This window comes from Oreochromis niloticus, linkage group LG14, assembly GCF_001858045.2.
Source record: "Oreochromis niloticus isolate F11D_XX linkage group LG14, O_niloticus_UMD_NMBU, whole genome shotgun sequence".
NCBI lineage: Eukaryota > Metazoa > Chordata > Actinopteri > Cichliformes > Cichlidae > Oreochromis > Oreochromis niloticus.
Window position 1 is genome coordinate 27,855,771 of NC_031979.2, and position 24,062 is coordinate 27,879,832.

The window sequence follows — 24,062 nt, forward strand, 5'->3', positions numbered from 1 at the left end:
GACTAAGGAACAGCTTTTATCCCTCTGCCATCACCATGCTGGATGTTGCTAAATTATAGACAATCAGATTTGATATAGCTTTCATGTACAATGCTTACCAGCTGAGCAACATTTGAACACCACAGCTTAGTGTATTGTTGCTGAACATGTCCATCTTCTTTATGACTACAGTGTACCCATCTTCTGACAAAGCTCAAATCATCTCAAATTGTTTTTTTGGACTTAGCTCATTGTACTCAAATGGCCTCCACAGTCACCAGTTCTCAGTACAATATGCAGCCTTTCTTTAAAAGTCACAAAATTCAGCATTTATTTATGTGCCTTAATGGCAGACAGAATGAGCACCAGTTTCCACTCTGTGGAGATGTAAGAGTTGCAGCTTTAGACGGAAAATAAAAGGCAAAGAGGAAAGATCAAAGTCTAGTTTTTCGAAGCTGGGTGGAAAACATTCTCCAGTAAAGACACAAAGTTGACATAAGAAAAACTGTATTCAGCAAAAGAAGCAATTTCACTCTGCTGCCTCTTGTTTTGTTTTGAAACCTTGATTTTAGAAGACTTGTGGAGGCGTAACAAGTTTTTTCTCCTTCACATCCTCTTAAATTTTCTGCATTTCAATACAGACGCCTCTCCGTAGTCATCAAAGGTTGAATCTGCAGTTATAATCAGCCCGTTAGCTGAGGCTGATGCGGCGGCTGCTCTCTGCTCCGATAAGCCTGCCAGAGGCCGGCGGTCTCCTGCCTGTAATACATTCGTCACAGTTTCCCCAAGACACATGAGCGAGCCCCACACGTCCGCAAATGAAGACCGAAATATCTGCTTCCGTTTGTCTGCGTCAGAGAAGAGCATCGTTCAGCCTTACTCAGCAGTATTCGGTCTCAATTTGAAGAGTCGGCAATGAGGTGTGAATGCCTCTCAATAATATACTCGTCATTCCTCTGCCAAGGGAAAAGCAGAGGTATACTTCCAGTGCTTTTTGTCAGCAGGAAAGATCACAAAATCTAGAGCCAAAGATCATGTAACTGAGTAGAGAGCTGGACCGTCAGCCAGAGGAAGAACCCATTAAATTCTGGCACAGACCTACATGAACCAGTTTAAAAAGATATGACAATGGACATTGTTCTATTTGTATAACTGTTGAAAGAAATCGACAATAATGTATTTATTATATGAGAAATTCTAAAGTGCAATAAAAGCTAATCAGAATTTATTTAAGTTCATGAAACTATTTGCCAAATTAAATCAACCTTACATAGACTGACTCTGCACATTTCTGTGGTTTCTCTTCTTTGAGTTTGCCTCAAACTTTATTTCAGCAGATCCAACTTAGTTAAAAGGAAGACATTCATTTCAAATCAGCAGTAATTTATATTTGGAGGTAAGGCTCTTTTTTGTGACCTACCCATTTGTTTCGGTATAACCTTGTATATGTAAGCATCAAAAAAAGAGGAGGATCTGACATGGATTTGGGTTGCCAAGCAGCTTGCAGAGGAAGATGCAACTGCAAGTAGGCTAAAGATACTTATTCTGTGCCGCCCCATACCCTCCTGACACCCCAAGTTTTCATATGGGGACATAAAAATTTGATATTTCTCCACCTTATACTTCATTCTGCTTAATACAGTCTTTTATACTTTGTCAAATAACGGTAGCTTTATTGTGTTCTACTTTAAACTGTCCCCATCTGAGGACAAACAATCCCAAATAGCTAGGTGAAATAAAAACTCCACCCCAAACAAAAGCTCAGGTCTCAGTGGGATGGAGACTTGACTAATACACAGAAGGTTCAGCTGAGTAATCGAGTGACTTTGATTTTATTGTTTGCATTAATTAAAACTACGTCAAATTTAATAGCCATGACATTCTCAAGACGATGCTGCTTATTATCATTTTAAACCTCATTGCTGTAGTTACATGGCTCGTGCCACTTATATAACCTTCACCTCTGCAGCTTTCCAAAAAAATTACAATGAAATTATTTTTTTAACATGATCTCTTTTTATACTCTTTCCCCCATAAAAACAACATTTGATGACTTCTTCCTTACTGATGAGTTTTGACACCTCAGTAAAAACCAATAAAGACGTAGTTAGACAATCATTAGAATAGTTTTTGTGTTTTTCCAGGAGTAGCTGAATGGGCAGAGACCACTCACACCAACATCTGATTAAAAAAACCCAGTTACCTTGCTCTATAAGCAGCCCTGAAAAACCACTCATTTCATAAAAGAGCTTCTTTCATCACTTGTTTTTTGCAAATGCAAACGGGATCTCTGTTTGGAAGTACAAAAACAGCTAAAAAAAAGCCTAATATGTACAGTTCATAGTCATTAGTGGATTTCTGGTGGATTTTTAAAGAAAAAAGTAAATATTCATGTTATAAATATATTTTTACTATAAAATATACTAAATTGTATGGTTTCAAGTGAACAAGCCTTACATTTGTGACCAAATGGTGCGCTGGTTCCTAATTTCACTAAACTAATCTGCCTATTAATTCAAACCTACAGTAAACTAACAAGTTACCAAGAATTTTAATCCAAGCGGCTGTTTTACAGTTTAAAAATATCAACATGTACATCAGGTCATTTTCTAACACTTTATATCAGGAGAAATAAATACATCATTTTAATACAATCCCCTGTTCTTCTCACAATTATACAAGACTTGAGTACATTTGGACTAAAACACACAATAACAAATGTTTTAATACTTCAAACAAGCAGCAACAATCTGAACGTCTTACAAAACTTGAACTGACGACATTACAAGATTAAAAACAAACTAATCACTAACCACGAGCGAACCTCCCACTGTGGTCAAACACTCCTACGCCTTGGTGATGTAACCCTCTTTGATTAGGAAGTCATAGATCTTGCGAGTCTTGTTGACGTCGATCTTGATCAGCGCCCGCGCCTGCGCCAGCCGCAGCCCGCCCTGCCGTCTGCACTCGTTAAGTAAAGCTTGTTTGTACTCCAGGTATGCGCCCGGTACCAGCCGCACCACCTGACACAGCTACAACCACAAAATAAACAGGGTTTAGAAACGGAGGGAGAGAGTGGCTTTAAAAAACAAACAAACCTGTAAATACAGAGCAAAAGTCTTGAGCCAACTCTCATATCTTTACCTTTTTCAAAGAAAATACGTGCAGTGATTTATGTATTTTTCAACTTGGGCATGCTTTTATTCCAAAGGCAGTGTATTTGGCATCATTGTCAAGCTGGAAAAAGCCAATCACATGCTTTCAGATAGATTTGGATCCATCGTGGAATACTGACTGTACTTTTCTGTGTTCATAATTCCATCAATTCTGACAAGATTCCCAACACCACTGTCCAAAATGTACACCCAAACCATGACAGAGGGAAGTCATGAAGAGAGGCCAGGGCCATATTGTTGACATAGATGTGTAAGGAGATGACTAATGACACACGACTTAACACATATTGACCCTTCTTCCATCTGCGTGACCATATCTTTACCTCTTTCTCCCGCTCGTTGAGCTTCTCTGTTCCCGGCAGTCCGGTCAGGTTGAGAGGAGGGGCGCTCCGCCTACCTGTTGCTGTGGAGCAAAAAATTCTACAGTCAAATGGAAATTCAGCACCACAATGTTAGCCTGCACTTCAGAGAACATAATAGCAGCCTGGCAACATGCAGTTAATTCCTTTGCATCGAAGAGACGGGCGAACAAATATTTACGCTGTGCAAATTGTGTAAATATAGCCATGTGGGAATGTGCGTCCCATTTGTGCTCTGGAGGTTAGGGAAAGGCAGTTAATATGAAAAGGAAAAAAATAGCAAGACAAATATGCAAGCAGGGGGCTATTTTTGAGCAGATAAATGGAGAAGTTGTTTGCATTAATGTGCCGGGAGCCACGGAGAGGACAGAATACATAAGGAAAGGTGGAAAGAAACGCCGTACCTGACACTGTGATTGTTGTGACAGCTGGAGTGATTCCAGCATCTCTGCAATCATTAAGAAAAGTGTTATTATCTCAGCTGCCATGTTTATATATGTACACACACACACACACACACACACACACACACTGCATCCCTAGGCTTTTGTTCACTATTCTCACTCCAGAATCATCAGCCAGAAAAGATGAATCATAGCATTCAAGGTTTTTTTTAAAAGGTAGAATAATTGGAAGAACTTGGATAACATCCAAAGAAAAGGATGAAAACAAGAGGAGCAGCGACCCATTAAAAAGACTAAAAATACAGCAAAGACTGTGGTGTAAGCGAGATGCTCTATAATACAGCTCGATTCATCTCAGCATGACCGGTGCTGGGAGTGATGACAGAGGTCAGCGTCTCCGGGGAGCGTGGCTTCACCAGCCCTTCTATTACACGCTGGGCTACGAGCGGGGAGTTTAGAGCCTTACATTGCAGCCTGTTTGCTGAGCCACTGCTGACAGGCTCTGCCATCCTGGATGTACTGCAGCACGTCACACAGCATGGTCCTCTTCCTCCGCTCGTCTTCACGCATTCGCTTCACCCGCTCGTACACCTTGGCACCTATTGCACAGAAAGGTGAACAAAGAGCGTACAAATTAGGGCTGCGACTCGAAACTGCTACGCTGTTTAGACCATAAAGTATCAGAAACTGCCAAAAATGTCCTTTACAATTTCGCACAGTTCAAGCTAACACCCTCACACGTCTTACTTGGCTGGATCAACAGTCTACATACCAAAGAAAAGCCCTAGGAGCCTGCACGCTTTTGGTCTTTCCATGGCCCACATTAACAAGCTGGTCCAAGATTAAAATTCCAAAAATGATCCAAACACTGTGATAAAGTGTTCTGCTGGTGCAGCAAAAAATAACTGATTTGAACCGAACTGAAAATAAAGTGCAAGCCTGAATATAAACACATTTTCCTGCTTATGCACACAACTTTAAAATGAAGTTTTTGTTCAGGGGAGGAGGGAAAGAAAAGGTCAAACTTGACTCACTGCAGAAAGACTTGATCCCAGCTTTCCTGTACTCCTGCAGCCTGCGGATCTCTCTCCTCAGCTCAAACTCCACTGAAAACAAAGAGAGATTGAGAGAGATGAAGGCAGTTAAAAGCAAACCTGCGCAGACTGTTGCAGAGTTCCCTGAACTCGCTTTCACACAGCTGCAGCTCACATTTCATTTAGCACAATGAGTAAGCATTTTGTGCTTCTCAGAACAGTTTCATACAGCATTCATACAAAATTAAATCAACATCTGGGGACTGGACGGCTTGAGGACAGCTGAGAAAGACCCCCCCCCCCAGACTTGCACATCTATGGCCAATATAACACCATCAATTAATCTACCGGAGGAAGCTGGAGTTACACAGATCTCCATTTGGAAGTACTGATTACTGATTTTTTTTGATACAATAAATACAAACAGGGACAGCAAAGCCCAAACAAGCTTTATTTGTGCACACTGCTTTTCAGGACACTGCCAAGGAATTGTTATGGGACATCCAGCTGGTCTGCTGCAGACTGCTTTCATTCACAGACACATGAGCACAGATTTCAGCAGACTGTAGAGAATCCTGCAGGCTTTGATTTTATCCTGGAGTTTTTTTTTCCTCCTTTTTAAGCAATGCACTTGTTCTCACTGTGAACTTTGTAGCACGCCCACCTTTAGGGACAGTCCTGAATTTTCTTCATGCAGGACACTTTGTCTTACTGTGGACCAATTAACAGTCTAGTTTTAGCTTTGTGCATCTCTGCAATGACTTGTTGTTGCAATAGATGCACGGTTCACATCAACTGTAAGTCCTTGACCATAAGAGCAGGTCTTTCTGGTATCCAGAGTTTTTTTTAAAGAAATCACTAACCTGCGCTATGACTGACTAATTAGTGTGGTTCAAAAAATAATGTTATCAGTTTAGTTCGTCTATCCATCTTCCACTTATCTAACGCAGGGTCACGGCGTGCTGGAGCTTAACCCAGCTGCCACAGAGTAAAAGGCAGGGGGTACACCCTGGACAGCTCACCAGTTTTGTGCAGAGCTAATAGCCAGAATGTGTTGCTGGTTGTTCCAAAGATTAGTTACGATTTTTCTTGTAGCAGGATTAGCGGTCAATTTGAAGGTTAAGAAGACTGAAACCAACCTAATGCATGCCTGTTTAATCTAACTGTGTGCTGGCTGTCGAACTGCAGCCAGAGCAGAGTTAGCTTAGTTTAACATAAAGATGGTAAACAAGTGGAAACAGCTAGCCAGGCTCTGTCCAACAGTTATGTAAAGAAAAAAAAAAAATCCAGTCAGCACTTCCAAAGCTGACTAATTACCTTGATATATCTCAAGTGTAAAAATAAAAATCTGCTGTTTAAAGAGATGTAGGTGCTTGACTATTTCTTTGCAATGAACTGCAACTTCCTGGAGTCCCTGCTGGTTGCCAGGAAACTGCAACTATCTGTGAGATGCCAATTTAAGAGATATACAAATGACAGCAGAGGTTCAAAAACTTGATAAGCCTGTGTCAAGAAGCACTGCTGACTAATGAAGACATTTCATGTGAGAATTTTCTTTAATTTGTACACAGACATAGTGGAAGTGTGGGAAACTCTCAGAGAAAAACAGGAAGGGGTCTGGCATTACCTTCCCACAAAGATTAAAAATAACCTCCCTTGACGCTGCAATCGTCTAGTGATGCTGAGGCAGTGTGGCATAAACTGGTCAAATCGATTCTGTGTTTGTGACTGTTACTTAAATTGCACGTAACCCTGCCATGTGAACTCAGTCAGATACTAACGTGCGTGACTTTCGATGAATTTGTCATGTTCAATTGGTCCAACCACTCTGGCAAATCTTCTCATGACATCATACAGCTCCTGCACCTCCTTTGGGTAGCATCGCTCCAGCACTACCAGAGACAGAGAGAGAAGAGAGAGGGAGAGAGCTGTGAGTAGGCAGGCAGATACAAACAAATATAAAACAGAAATATGAAAGAAAAATATCCCCAGCAGACACTTTTAGACGTGAGCAGTTTGGGTTTTTTACTGCATTCTAGGTGAAGTAATTTGGTTTCTTTTTTGCAGTTAACCACCAGAGAACAGCCGTCAACTCGCAGCTCTGCATCAATGCTGTGCTTATAGCCATGTAAATATTACCAACATTTATCACAGTCACTCTGTAGATGCACCGCTATGATTCTCTAAAGCTGGTGCAAGGGGAGAATTTGCATCCTGTAGCTTCTAAATGGACTGTATGGTCTCTCAGCATCCATGCAAACAGTGCTTAACAGACCGCAACCCAATGTAAGGCTTATGCCATAGCTGCCCTGAAGTAACACCACTGTTAGTTACCATCATTTATTCATGTTCTTGTAGTGGTTAACTGTACAGTAACTGTTCTTGTTTTGACAGGTGAACACACCTGTCTGCCAAAGGATTTCACAGACATTTCTTTATTACACCTTCTTGCAACTGTTTCTTAATTTTTTACATATTCATTACTGCAATTTACACTACTCTCGAGCACAATCTCAGTCTCACCGTTTACTTAACTTTTGTTGTTTTGGGGTTGTTTTTTTAACCACTGTTGTATGTATGAAATGTTTGCACTCTCTCACAGTATAAGGCTCTCTCTGTGCAAAAAATAGTATAACATGTTACATGTTGTTTTTGATTAGGTTGCAGTTATTTAGTTGCATTCCTGACAAATTTGTATGTTTTTCTTGTTTTTCTGTTTTTCCAAAACAGCATCCAACGCTGTTGCTCCACGAAAAAAAGAAAGAAAAAAAACCCCCAAAACAAAACAAAACAAAAAACTTTATTCACCTTTTCTAAACTTCAGACAGAGACAGACAACTATTCATCCTCACATTCACACCTACAGCCTTGTATCCTAAAATGCATGTCTCTGGCCTGTAGAAGGAAATTGACTTACTGGGAAAAAACAAGGTCCACAGCCAGCAGGTGGATTTAAACAGAGAACCTTCTAGCTAAGAGGTGACACTGGATCATTGTACTGCCCCTAAAATCCTTCTCCTATCATAACGTCTTGAATGAACGGACATAATCATAACTTACAGACTTTATAGCATCATATCATCTCAACAGAGTACTTTGCTCTGAGCTTGCAGGCTTACACGTGGTTCACAGAATCTCCAAAAGCAGAATGGGTCTGACAGACTCTGAGTTTGGGAAACAGATGCCATCTCTACTTTCAAGATTAGATTTTAAACTTTCCTTTTTGATAAAGCTCATAGTCTGCAGGGGGTCTGCTAACCTGAACCACTGCTTAGGTTGGTACAAACAGACCTCAGCAAAAGTGCTTGGGGACTTCCTCTGATGCACTCTTGCATTTTGTCTCCTTCAGTTTGTTTTGTCCCATTTGTTTTCATCCTTCTCCCCAAAAGGTTGTGACAGATGGCTGTCTCTCTCTGTTAAAACTGAGTTTTTCTTTCTCTCCATATGTGACTGTCATATCCTGGGGATTGACAAACACTGAACTCATAATATGTAATAAAATATATAATATCATAATACAAAAACACTGTGAGACAACAGTTGTCCTGAAATAGCAATATATTTTAAAAAACTCAAGTTGAAAAAATCCCTGAAAACATTCTGATAATTGTGATTACAAGCTGAACGTGGGTGACAAGTTAAAAAAAAAAAAGTTACACTGTGTTGGGTTATAATATGCCAACAGAACACTTTCAACATTCTGTGGGTTTGCACACATTTCTGCCTAAAATTCCTGAAAACTGTAGTCCCGGGAGCTTTTTAGGAAGGAACTTAAAGGTTCCCTCAGACTGCTGGTTGTCAATGTCACCACACATCATCAGCGTACACCTGTTGTGTGCTTTCATCTGTAACTCAGTGGATGTGCTGAAGAACAATGAATTAAACATTGTTTTGTTTAAGGTTGGCTGTAATAAAATGATATCAGTATTTGATCAAAAATATTCAGGGCTGTCAAGAAATAAAAGGATTTCTCCAAGAACGGGACGGTGGTAGAGATAAAGTCTGAAAAGAACTCAAAGATGAAAAATAGTAAAAATAGTAAAGGGCATGACTGATTGACTGTGTCTCGGAAACACTACTGGAGAGATGGAATACCTTAAAAAAGATATTCCCCCTTATCTGTTGCTTTTACGATGACGGCGCGACCGCTGTCCACTACATGTTCAGCAGGGATGAGATCTGGTGATCGCAAATGCCACAGCAAACGACTCACATCATTTTCATTACATCACAGTAGAGACCAGGACAGAAATGCTTTATCACAGTGTTCAGGTGAACACTCAGATCAACTTTATTGATTTGCAGTGACTCTTCACTCCAAGGAGACAAGCGAGCACAAACCATTTGGAAAAATGATCCTCACAGTAATAACAGAGCCACTGCATAACCCTCATCGCAAGGGTCAAGGGCTCAGGTTTCTCTTTTAATTTGCCCCACCCCCTGTCTGCAGACAAGTAAATAATGGCGAGTTTCAAGGCAGTTTCACCTCCAGACTGCTCGGGTCGGACAGAGGCGGCACACTCACTAATTGTTTTTGCACACAGTCTGTCACTTTACAAAAGTGTTTTGAGACTGAGTAATTTCCACACAGACAACCTTCATCAGTCGGAGGAGGAGACTGAACAACGTGGACAATTTTTCTGTGTATTACCATTTGGTGTTCGTACCCAATTCAAATCTAAACAGCCTAAATGAATTCGCACATTTCTGTACAAAGCAGCAGCGTGAATTCTTCAGCTATAAATGCTGAATACATACAAACTTTGCTAGCATACAGCCGATGGTTTAACTCGACAGTGTAATCAAAAGGGGCCTAAAGATTCAAGTTTCAAAGTCAACAATCATTTTAATGCAACAGTCCTAAATTTAGTTTTGGTCCCCTATCTTTTCTAATTGAAAGTGTAGTCAAGAAGCACTACAGGAAGAAAAAATGTATGAAACTAAATACAATCAGCAACCCTGTCCCTGTGATTTGTCACAGTAACGCTCCACTGCTGTGTATTCACCACGCTTAGCTCTCACTCTGAAGCGCTTGTTGTGCTCATGTGAAAGCATTGCCCGTGTTGCTGAGTAACAGACAAGTGTCAAAGCCACCGAGGAAAGCTGATGTGTGTGTGTGTGTGTGTGTGTGTGTGTGTGTCAGGGTCAAATTCCATCGTCAGACTCCAGCCTGCGAGAGCTAATTATCAGCTGCCATCTCAGGCTAAACACATGAAGTCATGCTCTGAGCAACACAAGGAAAAATGTTCATATCTCCAAGGAGACATCAATGCTGGACCTGTGTGTGGTTTCACATGATCGGCACAAAAAACTCTGACTGCAAACAGCAACGCAACCTGAATCATTGGGAGAGGCGAGCTCTTACAGGACGTCAAACAGATCGCTGTCCTGAAACAACAACGCTGGTCATTCTACCTCCAGCAGTCACTGAGACATGATACCGTGAGCCTCCTGGGCTCAGATACTGCTTCCATTATTGCATGTGACACACACATACACACACACAATCTTTGACAGTCTCCATGACAACCAGTCTGCAGCTCTACAGCTACTCTGAGTTCCCTTTTGTCTCCAAAGACTGGGGAGATAAGGGAAAAAGAGGGAGGAGGGCTAACTGGAGGCTGGAGGATACATAAATAAAACATGAGGGGAGAACTCTTCAACTCCCGAACCACAGACAATTTCACAGAGCAACACATGGAGATGTAACGAAGGGCAGGGTGGTCGCACGTAGTTTAAAAAGACACGCTCTAATTGGACAAATCCATTCACAGCAGTTCTCGCTGTGTAATGAAAAAAACCCCAGAGATGCAAAGAATTACGTTACTGAGCTCGCTGAAACCCAACCTGTAACGGGTGGATCAATAAAAACAGCTCTCTTTCTCCTGACACACTTCAGCCATTATGGCAGCAATGCTCACCGCACTGGGATCGCAATTATGCCGCGGCACACATGAGCCGGCGCAGGCTATTCGTACCCTTCGCAGTAAATACAAGCGCAGCCAGTTGCCACACATCAGCTACCAGAGGGGCCGTGGAGGTTAACGGTGGTTATTACAGCGGAGTTGTTTGCATGCATCCATAGAAACCCTGGGTGCCGATTTGGCTGCCAGATATCGCATGTCTCCCTGAGCTGCTATGAATACTGTCGCGGCCAAGCCCAAGAGTGTTTCAGAAGAGGACTCACTCTGGAATTTCCGCAGGTTGATCAATCCATGGTCTCGGATTATCCTGAAAGAAACAAATACAGGGATTTAGACATTTATTTTCTGACTTCCACTACACTTTGGCAACTTAAAAATACAGCATATATCAACTATGTGATCATTTTGAGGGCTGTAGTTTGGTGTGCTCGTGTCCATCACATTACATCATAATGAGGTTCTGCATTACAGCCCACAAACGACATTCTCCAAAATGATCCTAGAGCTGAATCAATCCTCTGTAATCTGCAACAAAAACTGAGCATGCTGATCTTTGTGAAGACGTCCAAGCTGCACTGTACCTAACAAACTGGCAACTGAGTGCATCTACAGTATGCATTAATACACCGAAGCTTTTAATAACAATCAGAAATAACTTATGTTAATTAAATTAGGAACAATAACATTTACAATTACTTACAGAAAATGAATTTACTGACTTATAACAGTATAAAAGCAATAAATGTGACACATTCAGAAGATTCCTACTTCCATTTCTGAGTTTCACAACATCTTTCACAACCACATACAGAAACACTTTAAAACCAACAGCCCTGTTGATAAATGAAGGAGGAATATTTAGGATGCCTGGAAATTAAGCTCAAGGCTTTTCATGACTATTTAAAGGCCTGTTTTGAGGGGAATAAATTAAATGGCCTTTAGGACCTCAAAACCTGCAGTTATGCTAAAAAGTGTGCTTTGAGGTTCAGGGGCAGAGCTCAACTTCTGATCTTAAAAGCCTTTCTGACAAGCTACAAGTTAGCAGAGATAAAACAGGGTTTCAGGGACAGATGAGGGAGCTGTAAAACACTCATTCCCTCCTAGTCAGACATGCCATTCCAAGCGTGCTCAGGGAGCATGAAGTCGTTAAAAGTTGATTTAGTGACGGATACGCCGCAGCAACGCTTGTCTGTGTATGTCCAAGAATGACAGCTAATGGGTTAAAGGCAGATTAATATCCTTGGAAACCTTTAAAATTGACTTCCATTTCTTATTACATCAGCTGACTATCAGAATACAGAAAAATAGTCATTGTGATTTCTGCAGCTCACAGTGACTTGAATTTGAGGGCTTTCCAGAACCTAATGATAACCACTTACACACAGTTGCCATTTCATTAGGTACAATGGGTTTTACTGCACAATTGTTTTAACTGCTGCTACATATGTAACGTTATCTATATTTTCCTACCCACCAAACTTAACTCAATAAATGTGAGATACATACAACAGAACTGAGTATTACTGGGATTTACAGTGGACTGTGAGACGAGCGTGAGCTGGGAGTGTGATCCCGGTAGCCTCTCTGATTAGCTACAAGTAAAACAGCGATCATGCAAACACGCAGGACATGTTCTCTGTATAACTCAAACGCACAAAATGTGCACAGTACATTTTCTATGAGCTTTAAAACATTTTCCAAACTCTCCTCTGGTGAGAATGCTCTCCATGCCCGACTAAAACTGGGCAAAATGTCAAGCAGCTTGGCATGCACATCGTTCACTGGGGGGACAGACACATTTTCCCAATTTCCAAAAATATATTCAGGGTTTGAATAGAAGTTCCCGCAGCTTGTAAGTTGCACCTGAATGACTCCCCGGGGCTTGTAATGAGAGCCTGAAAAAGGCTTAAATATGCAATTATAATCACGCTGCTGACTTTGTGACAATCCCTCTCAGGATTCGTGTCTTTAAAAAGCTTTTAAGAAAATAATAAGGTTTAGATTAGAAGTTATAAATGTATTAGCGTAATGAAATCATTAATATTTAAATGATGTAGATAGGAGTTTGGAATTGTTAGCCTTGTTAATTTTAATACAGTATGAAATGCATTTATTCAACCTGAAAGTATAATGAAGTATCTGTGGAAACTGAGGCTCCACAATAAAGGCTTATGATGCCACCTGCTGACACATTGGAGTCATTACATTACTTTGAATTAATTTTTCATCCCATATAATTAAAAAAAGACCTACTTCTTCCTCCGTTGTCTCTCCTTTAATCTTGAATGATAAATATCAACAACTGCAAGCTTCAATGCTGAAAAACAAGAACATATGCGACACAGTTCATAGGTTTTGTAATGTAAATGCTGGGATTCACACCGTTGTTGTTTAGTTGTCAATAAAACAAAATGTAACCCACCACGAAGGACGTCTGAATCATCATCCACAAAGTCAATATCTTTCAGATCCCATTCTGCATAGTTGTCAAACTCCTATAACAAAATGGAAACAAAAAGGAAAAAGGCTATTAATATTAAACAGCAAATCAAACAACAGGAAGAGTCATAGACCTTTTACATATGGCCTGAACTTGGAGGAAAGCTCCTGTCAATACCATCCCTACAGTAAAGCATGGTGGTGGCAGCGTCATGCTGTGGTTAAGTTTCCCGGCAGTAGGAACTGGGATACTAAACCGGGATGAGGGAAAGATTAATGATAACCTGCTCCATAGCACTTCTTTGTGTTTTAAAGGGCAAAACAAAACAAATATAACACATAAAAAATGAACTCATGTAACTTGCCACTTAAGTGCTTCATGAGCCACCTTTATCTTTTCCACACATACCTTTATTCTGTGCACTTTAGCGCTACCATGCACCCAAACACACAATCAGCTACAGGACAAATGTGTTCCCTCACCTCCATGAAATCGGCTCTGGCAGGCATGTATCCAGCCATGTCGCGAGACAGCACCGAGTCAAATGTGGGCCGAGGGGGATCGTCGCACGCTGTGGTATCACAGAAAATTTAGCAAGATAAAGCTTAAAAATGTAGAGATCAACAAAGAGCACCACCTCCAAATTTTGTGCATTTTATAGTCAGACGCGTAACAACGGTCTGTCTCTGCTTGAATTTGCCAAATGATGCAAGAATAAGACATTAAAATGCTTGTAGGAGCAGTCAAACACTGTGACAGATGGAGACCTGAAGCCTGCCAGGAAATGAGACAAGATCCTCAGTCACCAACTGCTTCTGCCCAACTGTCGAGCTGGTGGCATCAAATTTTATATGTTAAACTTTCTTCTAGATGCCCTAAAGGCCCATAATGAAACCTGGAATAATATTTAATAAAACTAAATAAATAACAATAATAATAATAATAATAATAATAATAAACAATCAAACTTAATCTAAACACTTTTTAATAATGAAGTAAACATTGCAGGTCCTTACGTTTAAAAGGAATAGCGCCCTCTGCAACACGAGAGTCTTTTGCTTTCCGCAGGCTGAGCAGGGTGGAGGAGAAGAGTGGGTTATTGATGAAATTCTTCATGTAGTGGCTCTCACACTCCTCTTTGGTTTTAGTGCGCATCTGATACGCAACATCTTGCCTGATGAAGACGAGCATGGAGAAGGAACAGATAAAAAAATAACTGTAGGCTTCCATATGATACATTTAGCCAACTAAGGCTACAGTTATGGCACTGTATGGTTCAAACACCTTTTTAATGGGAGAAAAAAAATGTTCTTCATTAGAAACTTCAACCATGTCCTGAAACCTAATCTTTGTTTTCAAAGCATCACCAAATCAAACATTTGAGTTTCAATCATTCACATTCAGGCGTGTAAGTCAAACAATTAATATTTAACTTGTGAGCAAGCCGAGCAGTTTGTGAATGCAGCGGTGCAGAGTGGTGACACCAACTCAAGAGTTTGAGCCTCCAGGCTATGAAACTCAGTGGGCTGAAAGAGCATGAATTGTAGGAAGAGGTCTCAGTTTTATGCAGGCTTGGCATAATTAGAAGTCAGAATTGAACCGATTTGTTTCACTCATTCACTTATTAATACACATTTCCTGTGAAAAACAGCAACTTCTTTATCATCAGAGTTTGAAAGCTGTGCAGAAACAGGAGAAAAAAATGGGTTTGCAAGATACACTGATATGAACCTACAACGCATTACACACAAAACAACTATACAGTTCATCTACACTTTAATCTATTCATCAGCTGGCACATCACTACTCTCTGGGATGAAGGAGGCCACCTCCTGATATTCTAGTTCTTCTACTAGTAAGAGTTCAAACATGGGTGACTGCACTGTGACCCTTGTTCAGCCTTTCCTCCCTCTCGTTTTTCTCTCCCTGTGCATGATAGCGTGGAAGGGTTTTACCGGCTTCGAGCTGATGGGCAAGTCTGAGTTGAGCTGTAGCAACAGTTAACAGACTGTTAACTCTACATGGTTCGCCATTATAGCACTGGCCTGGAGCCAGTGCTATAATTTATAGTTTTAATTATAATTTAATTTTAATTATAAATTATAGTTTTATTTTATAACAACTAATAAAGGCCTGTGCTACAGTAGTGTTTGGCCAATTCATGATGTTGAGAAACTGATAAACTTGATAACACTGAGAAAAGTAGATAGAAAATAAATAGGGGCCTACTGTATAAAAAAAGGTATATTTGAAAGACTAGTATGCTCAACTGAATATATACTTACATAGTAAAAAGAGGATTAACAGAACTGCAAGAGTAAACTATTTTTGTGGGTATGCTGCAACTGCTCAGGCTGTTGTTAGGTAGCTGCCAGGCAACATGATAAATATACAAATACACAAAATCTCTGTGACTTTGTTTGTCCACAAACTGCTTTTACACTCTCAGGAGTTGAGCCACCAAACCAACCTTAGGCCCCTGAATGTCCTTATATATATATTTAACCAGATAATATAATGACATCATGTTGCCTAGCAACCACATACCAACATCTTTAAAAAAAATGACCCATTTGTAGCATTTATGCACATATGTCCTTATAAAAACATTGTACCATTTTAATTTCTTGATCATAAAATCAAATTTTGCAACATCTCCAAATTGTGACCCTTACAGTAACAATGTTACATCACTTGAGTTAAGCTTACGGCATTTCAGGATTATATCAAATGTTTAATGTTGGATAAAAAAAACTGTTTAAATGTACTTAAGGAAATGGGATTTGAAGCCATAAATATGCAACTATTATGAATAGTTAAGTTATAAAATCCTCATTTACTATATGGGTGTGCAATTGGTTGAACAAAACCTTAAAGGTCCCTTAACCATACATAGATGTAGCTACATTTTGCTCTATATAAATATACAATCAGTCCAATATTTACTTCCTATTTATTTACATAAACAACATCCCATCCCAACATTTTTTTCAAACTTTTCTCAGTTTGATTAAGTACATCAGTTAGTCAACAGCATAAACAGGCCAACATGTACTGTCTGTTTTTAGGTGATTCCTGGGCAACATAACATTGTAACATCAGATATAGATAAGAACTTTCAGGTTCCTAAGACACACCTATGTGCCAAGTTTGCTTGCTTAACTCCTGACTGTGTAGGAGTTTGCAGACAAAGAAGCAAACAAGAGAAATTCTCTGCAACATTTCGTTCACTTGTTATCTCAGCACTATGTTACTGTCGGTAACAGATGTTTGGAGCTTTTATTATGCACATGATCTGAAAAATTAGCTTTGAGACATGCAATTGCCATTAAATGAACCATTTATGTTGGAAAATAGTTAGTGGTTAGCTTTGCTGCCTAAGAGCAAGTAGAAGCTGTGTTTGAAGCCACAGGCCAAATAAGCCCTTTCTGTGTGGATTTTGCAATGTTCTCCCTGTCACTGTTGATTTCTCTAGATACTCTGGCTTCCTCCTAAAGTCCAGAGACTGCTTCTTAGGTTAACTTGTTGTTCTAAAGGGACAGTAGATGAATGTGAGTGTCCACAGTTGTCTGTCTCTGTGTTAGTCCTGCAACAGACCAATGACCTGTTTAGCGTGTACCCTGCCTCTGGAAACTGGACTGCATGCCATAATCTTAGCATGTAGGGTTTTTAAGAAATAAGGACATGTGTATGTAGTTTGAGGAAATCTTACCAAACAACTACAAAATACTAACCAATTTCCAAAGCCACAGTCCATGACGGCTTCAAGCAGGGCCATCTCTTCCTGGGCCGTCCACCCAGGCTCCAGCACGGGGAAATCTGACGTCTGCATAACGGGGTGAAAGATGAACATTCATGTTGAAAGACAGCCACACTGGATAAGATTTCATTTGTTTGTTTGTTTTTTATTTCACTCACCATGATTTCATATTTGTGATCACTCTGGTGCTTCTTGTACTCAAATCCTCTGGTGAAGCACTAAAGGGAAACAAAATGTTTAGTTTCAGTTGGACTGGGTTTGTCTGCAGGTAAATTTAACAGTTTTTGTGACCGGTTCACCTGGAGGCACAGCAGGAAAGGTGACGGTCCACATTCTGCACATTTGATGTAAGGCTCAGTCAGAAACGATGAACAACCTCTGCACGGCGGTTTATCGGAGGGGTCATCTGAAATCACGTGATTTTAACACTTTAAGTCACCAGGTAGGGTTGTATATGAAATCACCTGACATTACTTTACATGAAATAAGCTTACAATGTAAACAAGACTGCAGCTTTCGATTAAATAGGCTTTAAAACGACCTTTAAGCTAAACCACACATGCTAACTTTAAAGCGCCATGTATGATAATGTTTCATCACCGTTTGCAAAGCAGCTCAATAACAAACCGCACTGAAGACTGTTAAAGAAGTTAACACACCGTGTTAGCATCACTGCGCGCTAACGCTAATGTTAGCGTAGCAGAGCTAGCTTAATACAGCTAACTTGGGAAAATAACCCTAAAAAATGATAGATGATTATACTTTAAAGCTCAAGTGGACACGTGTATCTGTAACATATTACTAAAACTTACTTGCAAAAGATGCTAGGCGGTCCATAATATTACGTTTAAATGAAACTAATAACAGAATCGACGTTTAGGTTCCATCTATTTTTCAAAGCTTGCAAGTGACCCTGATTGTGAAGGCACAGCTAATCGAGCTCAGATAACTCAGTACTCAGCGTAGATATATTTTCTATAAGGAGGACCGATAAGACTAAAATCAGTGACTGCAGAAATGGCCCTAAATATTAACTAAGTAACTAACTAAGAAATGTAATACATGTAATGTAATTTGGTATTTATATTACGGCTAGATAAATAGAGTTTATATTATTCCACACCGGGCAAATTTACTTGCTACAGCAGCATAGGGGTCAGAGACAACATGTGAATTAGTGATATATTAGAAAACAATGAAAAAAACAAGACTAACAAAACGGCTAATACTTCAAAAAAAATGCAAAAATCAATTAAATACAAGACTATTTTTTTTTACTTTGCAGAAAATGTACTGTATACACTAAAAGCCAGATCACAGATATTAAAAAAAACAAAAAACATATGTATATAAAGTGCAGTGGGAATGATAATACATACACAAGTATAGTGGTCCGTCCTACACTGTGGCTAGTGCACGGGCCATAACAAAGCTGGCCTTCTTCATTAGAGTATTAAGTTGTTTCTGGTTCTTCCCCAGCAGTAAAACTGCATAAAAAATTGCAAATAGACCTCAGCAGGTCATAAAAAGTCCTCAGTAATGTCCTGCACGACCCAAAAGCCAACTTTCTTGCACATAGCTTTGGACCAGTAATCGAACCACTCCACTATACTTTTAAGGTGAACCCTCTTTTATGCCACCTAAGTACTACTTCCCCATTTATTATTTTTTTTATTCTCTTTGCTTCGTTATTCAAATGAGGGCACTGTCTGCCCTCTGGCAAATGTGTCATGCGGTTGACCTTTCACCTGGCTGGCTCACAACAACTATTAAAAATGTAATCACGATACACAAATAAACATATAAATGTAACAATTATAAAATGTATGAAAGGAAATTTAAACAAGAATATAAATATGTAGTTGAAATAATAATAATATTTAATGGTACAAGGATAGACAAATTAAAGGTAAAATTTCTTTTAATCTTGCTGACAGCTGTTTATTATTGTTTTTTCTATACATGTACAACAGTCCACGAATAATATCAAGCATAATATATAAAATATAATATAAAATATAAAGTCAAAAGGTTTCACAGACACATGGAGATGATCTGTTTCACTTTTCCTCCTTCACTTCTCTTACTGCAGTTTATTGACATAGCCCCAGACCCAGTCCAAGTGAAAAGCGCCTTTATTAAAAACGATATTAAATAAAATTACAGCATGTTAGCAGGCTGGACTTCTTCTGAAAGGATCCCATTTAGAAAAGTGAAATAGTAAAATGAATAAATGAAATCATATGTATGTGATCTTTATTATTTTCGCCACTCTTCAAAGAAAAAAACCCCCTCTGTCATTCTCCATCTTACCACAGGGTGCTGATCTTGGACTATTTCTCTAATGAAAACAATGACTACCGTGCAAGTCTTTGTCTGCCTTTCTGTACACAGCACCACCTGAGCTTCATATAAGCAGCGTATAATATGCTGAATAATGGAAAGAAAGATCATAGATGTGGAACTTTATAGGCAACATCCCCATGCTGTTTTTTCTTGTCCCCCATAAAATTCTTCTACAAGTACTACTTGCCCTGAAAATGACTTTAAAACAGCTCATTCTGATACAATAAATAGCTATGACTCCAGATATTTTCCAGGGCCTGTATCCAGCATTGGCCCCCTGAATCAAATATAAACCCCAGCAACTTAAGGTCGCCCCCTGTGATTGCGCGCTAAGGGACCTGGCAAAGCAAATATCTGAACGTTGATGCGTAAAACTGCAAACTTGCATGCATCAAAACCACTAAAAGTAAGAAAAAACAGAAATATTTTCATGATTTGAGTAAAAGGACCCTCTGATTCAGTCCAGATGTGATGGCAGTAGCTCGGTAAAAAGAGGGCAGGCACTGGTGTAATGGTGTTAAACTAGGCCTATTGGTTTACACCTTAATTGCCACTCATGATATTTACAAAGAAATGTAATCCATTACACATTTTCATTAATTCTGCTTGATTTCAAAAGATTTAATGGTGTGCTTTATATAATTTGCTAAAGCCCAAAATTCATAAATAGGATCTAGTGTGGCTGTAAACGTGCACATTGGGTTAAATCTGTGTGTTCTGCTTTCCTCTTGCTACCCTGCGCTATGTCCATGAGGACGATCCACAGTGACAAGTGCGTTCAGTTGCAGCATACTCTGCGTCCCATCTCCTGACCCTCTGGGGCTGCACCAGACCTCTGGGGAGAGACTCAGACAGCACAAGAGCCCAGAGCAATGCAGATCCATTGGTAATGACAAAGTGGCTATCCGACAGACTGTGCATAATAGAGGGACAGTTGCACTCTCCCCCTCAGTGGAATTTTCAGCTTCCTGCCAGAGCAGAGTTTATTTAACAGTCCTGTGAGAACGTTATGATTTATTTATCTTTGAAAGAGGAACTTTTCATTTCTGGGTGACAGTTTGGAGTACAAATGGAATATGGATGTGTGTAAACTCATAACGGCCACCTTTAAAAAGTGAACCTTTTGTTCCTGCCGGATGTACACTATCTGATCAAACGTTTGTGGGCATACAAACACAAATCTCACATTAAACTTGGGCAAAGTACAATGAGATCAGTGTGTGTACGTAAGTGAAATTTACAAGCCAAAAGATCAGTCTGAGAACGTTTTTTCTCCTCTGTGATTTGTGTGACATTTTTACAGTCACCCCATGATTCGGTAGTTTGTAGAAGCCACTTTAACAACAACAAGTTGAAGTGATTGTTTTCTGTATGACTTTATCAGTCTCGTGTCATTGTGGAGGAACTCTGGCCCACTCTTTTTCACAAGGTTCGTGGATTTCATTGTTGTTTGTGAGCATTCGGTTATGCATAGCTCTCTTAAGGTCCCACCAAAGCACTGCAATCAGGTTGACGTCTGATTATTTTATTTCTTCAGAAATTCTGCTGTAGATTTGCTGCTGTGCTTGGGATCATTGTCCTGTTACATGATATAATTTCAGCCAACCTTTAGTTGCCTCACATTTGACTCTAGCATACTAAGGTATACAGAGGAGTTCATGGTCGACTCAATGATTGCAAGGTTTGTTGGCTACAAAACAAGCTCAAATCATCACCCTTCCACAACAGTGCTTGACAGTTGGTATTAGACAGTTGTTCTAATATGCTGCGTTTTGATTTGCCAAATATAATGCTGTGCAGTGTGGCAGAATGTCTCCACTTTGGTCTCGTCTGTTCAAAGGATATTGTTCCAGAAGTCCTATGGTTTATACAGATGCAACTTTGCAACCTTATAATGTCCTGACACGTTCTTTTTAGAGAGAAGAGGGTTTCTCCTGGCAGTTCTTTCAAACAAGCCATACTTATTGAGTCTTTTTCTAATTATACTGTTATGAACTTTAACATTTGACATGCTAACTGAGGTGTACAAAGGCTCAGATGGAGTTCTTGGTTTTTTTGTTGTTGGGGTAAAGTTGCTGAGATGTCCTTAGAAAGATTGTAGAACTGTAATAACATAAAACCTGAATGCTCCAGATGAGGAAACGGCAAAACTTCTGCTTTTATAGAGGTGCTCACACTTGCTAATGATCAGTTAATTGAGTGCATTTATTTGATTAAGAATAAGAATAATAAGAATAAGAACAACTTTATTTATCCCGAGGGAAATTCTTTTGTCATGTACATGCTCAAAGCAGCAGGAGAGACCGAGGAACAGATGAAATAGATATAAGATATACAATATATACAATAAGAATAGTGTACAGTAATATACAGTAGGATAGTGCAAGACAAATAATCGGATAACTCTAACAAAGTAATATACATAACTATATCCTGGTGAATAAATAACTAAACTATCAGTGCAGGCGGTTCCAGAAAGTGACAAGTATTGTGCAATAGAATGAAGGGAGTAGCAGCATATGATGGGGGGATGAAAACAAATATTCAATAAGTACTCTTGGGTAATATTGCACGGTCTGGAGGGAACAGAATAACATAGGTAATAGTCTCAGGAGAATCACCTACAGAGTGAGGAAGAGTTAAACAGTCTTATTGCCACCGGTACAAAGGATTTCCTGTGGCGGTCAGTTCTGCATTTCGGGGCAATGAGTCTTTTGCTGCGTTTGCTCCGATGGTCCATCATGGGGGCGTGCATGGGGTGGGAGGGGTTGTCCATGATAGAAAGAAGCTTTTTTAGCATTCTCCTCTCAGACACCTCCTCCAGGTTCTCAAGTCTGACACCCAGGACAGAACCGGCCTTTCTAATCAGTTTGTTCAGCCTGTTGGCATTAGCTGTCTTCACCCCACTTCCCCAGCACACAGCTGCAAAGAACACGACGCTCTCCAACACCGAGTGATAGAACATGGTCAGCATTTTCCTACCAACAAAGCACCTGATTGCTACTTGCTCATAATTTCAATGGAAGCAGCAAGTTTTCACTTAGTTTTCCTCAGTACTTTGAGGATATACTGTTCAAACCTTGAGGCAAGCTGCCTAAAAGGGAGAGGACACCTTGTTTTTGTCAGAGGTTGAACTGAGAGGCTGGAACAGGGCCCAGTGTGTAATAAGGATTATTTTGAAATAAGAATCATGCAAAGCTGCTTTTAGGATATAAAATTTCAGAATTATTAAAAATTATAAAAGAATTTCAGTCATTTAAAAAAAATGCAAAACAGATAACATCAGGAAAATGAAAAAAATTAATATGGTAGGATCAGGAAGTACTTAGTTTTTTGCTTAATAACTGATAATTATCAGAATATTTTCAAATTAGATTGTAGATCAGCTTTTCTCTGTATGAGGTCAGCAACAAATGCTCATACTTCCCCCAAAAAGTATTGGATGGGGTTTAGGATGGTCAAGATCTTCCACAAAAATCAAAAGGAAAAACCTGATGGACTTTTCCATAAAGATTTGCTCAAGGTATCTGAAATAAGACCCTTCACCTAACACTTCAAACTAATTTGGAGAAAATATGGTCGTCTAAATTATTATTGCATTATGTAGCATTGTTGGCAGAGTGAGCCATCTACCAAATGGAAAGCTGGCAGATCTGACTTTAGTATTCTAGAGTGAAAAGATCGACTCCTCTTGACTTCTCCAGTCTCCAGTCCAAGTATTCTTGGGCAAGCTACTGAAGCTCGAGTTGCCCCTGAATGCATCTGTTGGAGTGTGTGAATGTGTGTGAATGTATATGACTGGGTGAATAAGACATGCTTTGAGGGCTGAGTAGAAAGGTGCTATATAACTACCAGCAACTCAGGATCCCACAGATGGTAATGAATGCATATGACAAAGATAAGAATATAAAAATATAAATATTCTGAAGCTGGCATTTCCTGCAGCCCAGTTTATGAGGACAGTGCTGTAGCCTCCATATGAATTTAATTAAGCAAAACTCTCACTGGAAGCCAGTTTCAGATGCCAGGGTCAGCATATGTGGGAGCATACTGTATAAAATCACATCTTGGCAGAATCCATTATCCACATGGAGGCTAACAAAGAAAATAATGTCAGCCTCGCAGACTGACATGTGCGCTCCCCTGCAACGGCCCCTGCTGCAGCATCACTGCCTGTGGGCAGACAACCTGCTGTCTCTTGAGCCACATGCCACCCCCGCCTACTCACAGTCCCTCTCTCTGTCTGCTCCCTCTGCCTTCACACCCAGAGTAAAGGACCTGAACGACCAGGCAAACCCCCATTCTGCAGGCCTCACACTGCTCATGTGGATCAAAGGCAGGGAGCCTTGGGGTTTCTCAGCAATAGAAGTGTGCCAGATTATACAGCGGCCAAACAAATGCACACCCCCAACCCATTACATCTTTAAAAACTCCCCCAGTCTCTGCCCACTTCTTTCGCTGTTACCAAAGCACTTCCCAGCTGCTGTGATTTGAATATGGGGGTCCTGCTCAAGAAAAGAGGGCATCTGGCACACGTCTTACAGGCTAACAAAAACCCCTAAACTGCTCCTGTCATGGAAATGCTCTGAAACAAGATTAAGCATCTTTAAAAAAGCTGAGAGTTAAAATGGAAACAGCCA

General features: G+C 40.0%; 1 protein-coding gene across 1 annotated transcript; it reads right to left on the reverse strand.

The window, feature by feature from the left end:
- Positions 1 to 1,795: 1,795 nt before the first annotated feature.
- Positions 1,796 to 18,040, reverse strand: tada2a (transcriptional adaptor 2A). Its single transcript, XM_003440129.5, has 15 exons — positions 17,889 to 18,040; positions 17,376 to 17,482; positions 17,235 to 17,294; positions 17,051 to 17,142; positions 14,333 to 14,490; positions 13,799 to 13,887; positions 13,299 to 13,371; positions 13,130 to 13,193; positions 11,140 to 11,183; positions 6,734 to 6,844; positions 4,953 to 5,024; positions 4,385 to 4,517; positions 3,919 to 3,962; positions 3,479 to 3,558; positions 1,796 to 3,011 (listed from the first exon to the last, which is right to left on the reverse strand). Exons 1-15 carry the CDS (start codon positions 17,911 to 17,913, stop codon positions 2,826 to 2,828), a joined length of 1,338 nt encoding a protein of 445 aa, XP_003440177.1. The 5' UTR covers positions 17,914 to 18,040; the 3' UTR covers positions 1,796 to 2,825.
- Positions 18,041 to 24,062: the final 6,022 nt, after the last annotated feature.

What these genes read in the sequence shown, in the direction of transcription:
- tada2a (XM_003440129.5), bottom strand. Translation starts at nt 17,913, where the DNA reads ATGGACCGCCTAGCATCTTTTGCAA. An exon ending in CAACCTGCGGAAATTCCAGA is followed by an intron (nt 6,845 to 11,139) that starts GTGAGTCCTCTT and finishes TGTCTCTGGTAG; the next exon opens with TGCTGGAGCGATGCTACCCA. An exon ending in TCAACGAGCGGGAGAAAGAG is followed by an intron (nt 3,012 to 3,478) that starts GTAAAGATATGG and finishes TTGTGGTTGTAG; the next exon opens with CTGTGTCAGGTGGTGCGGCT.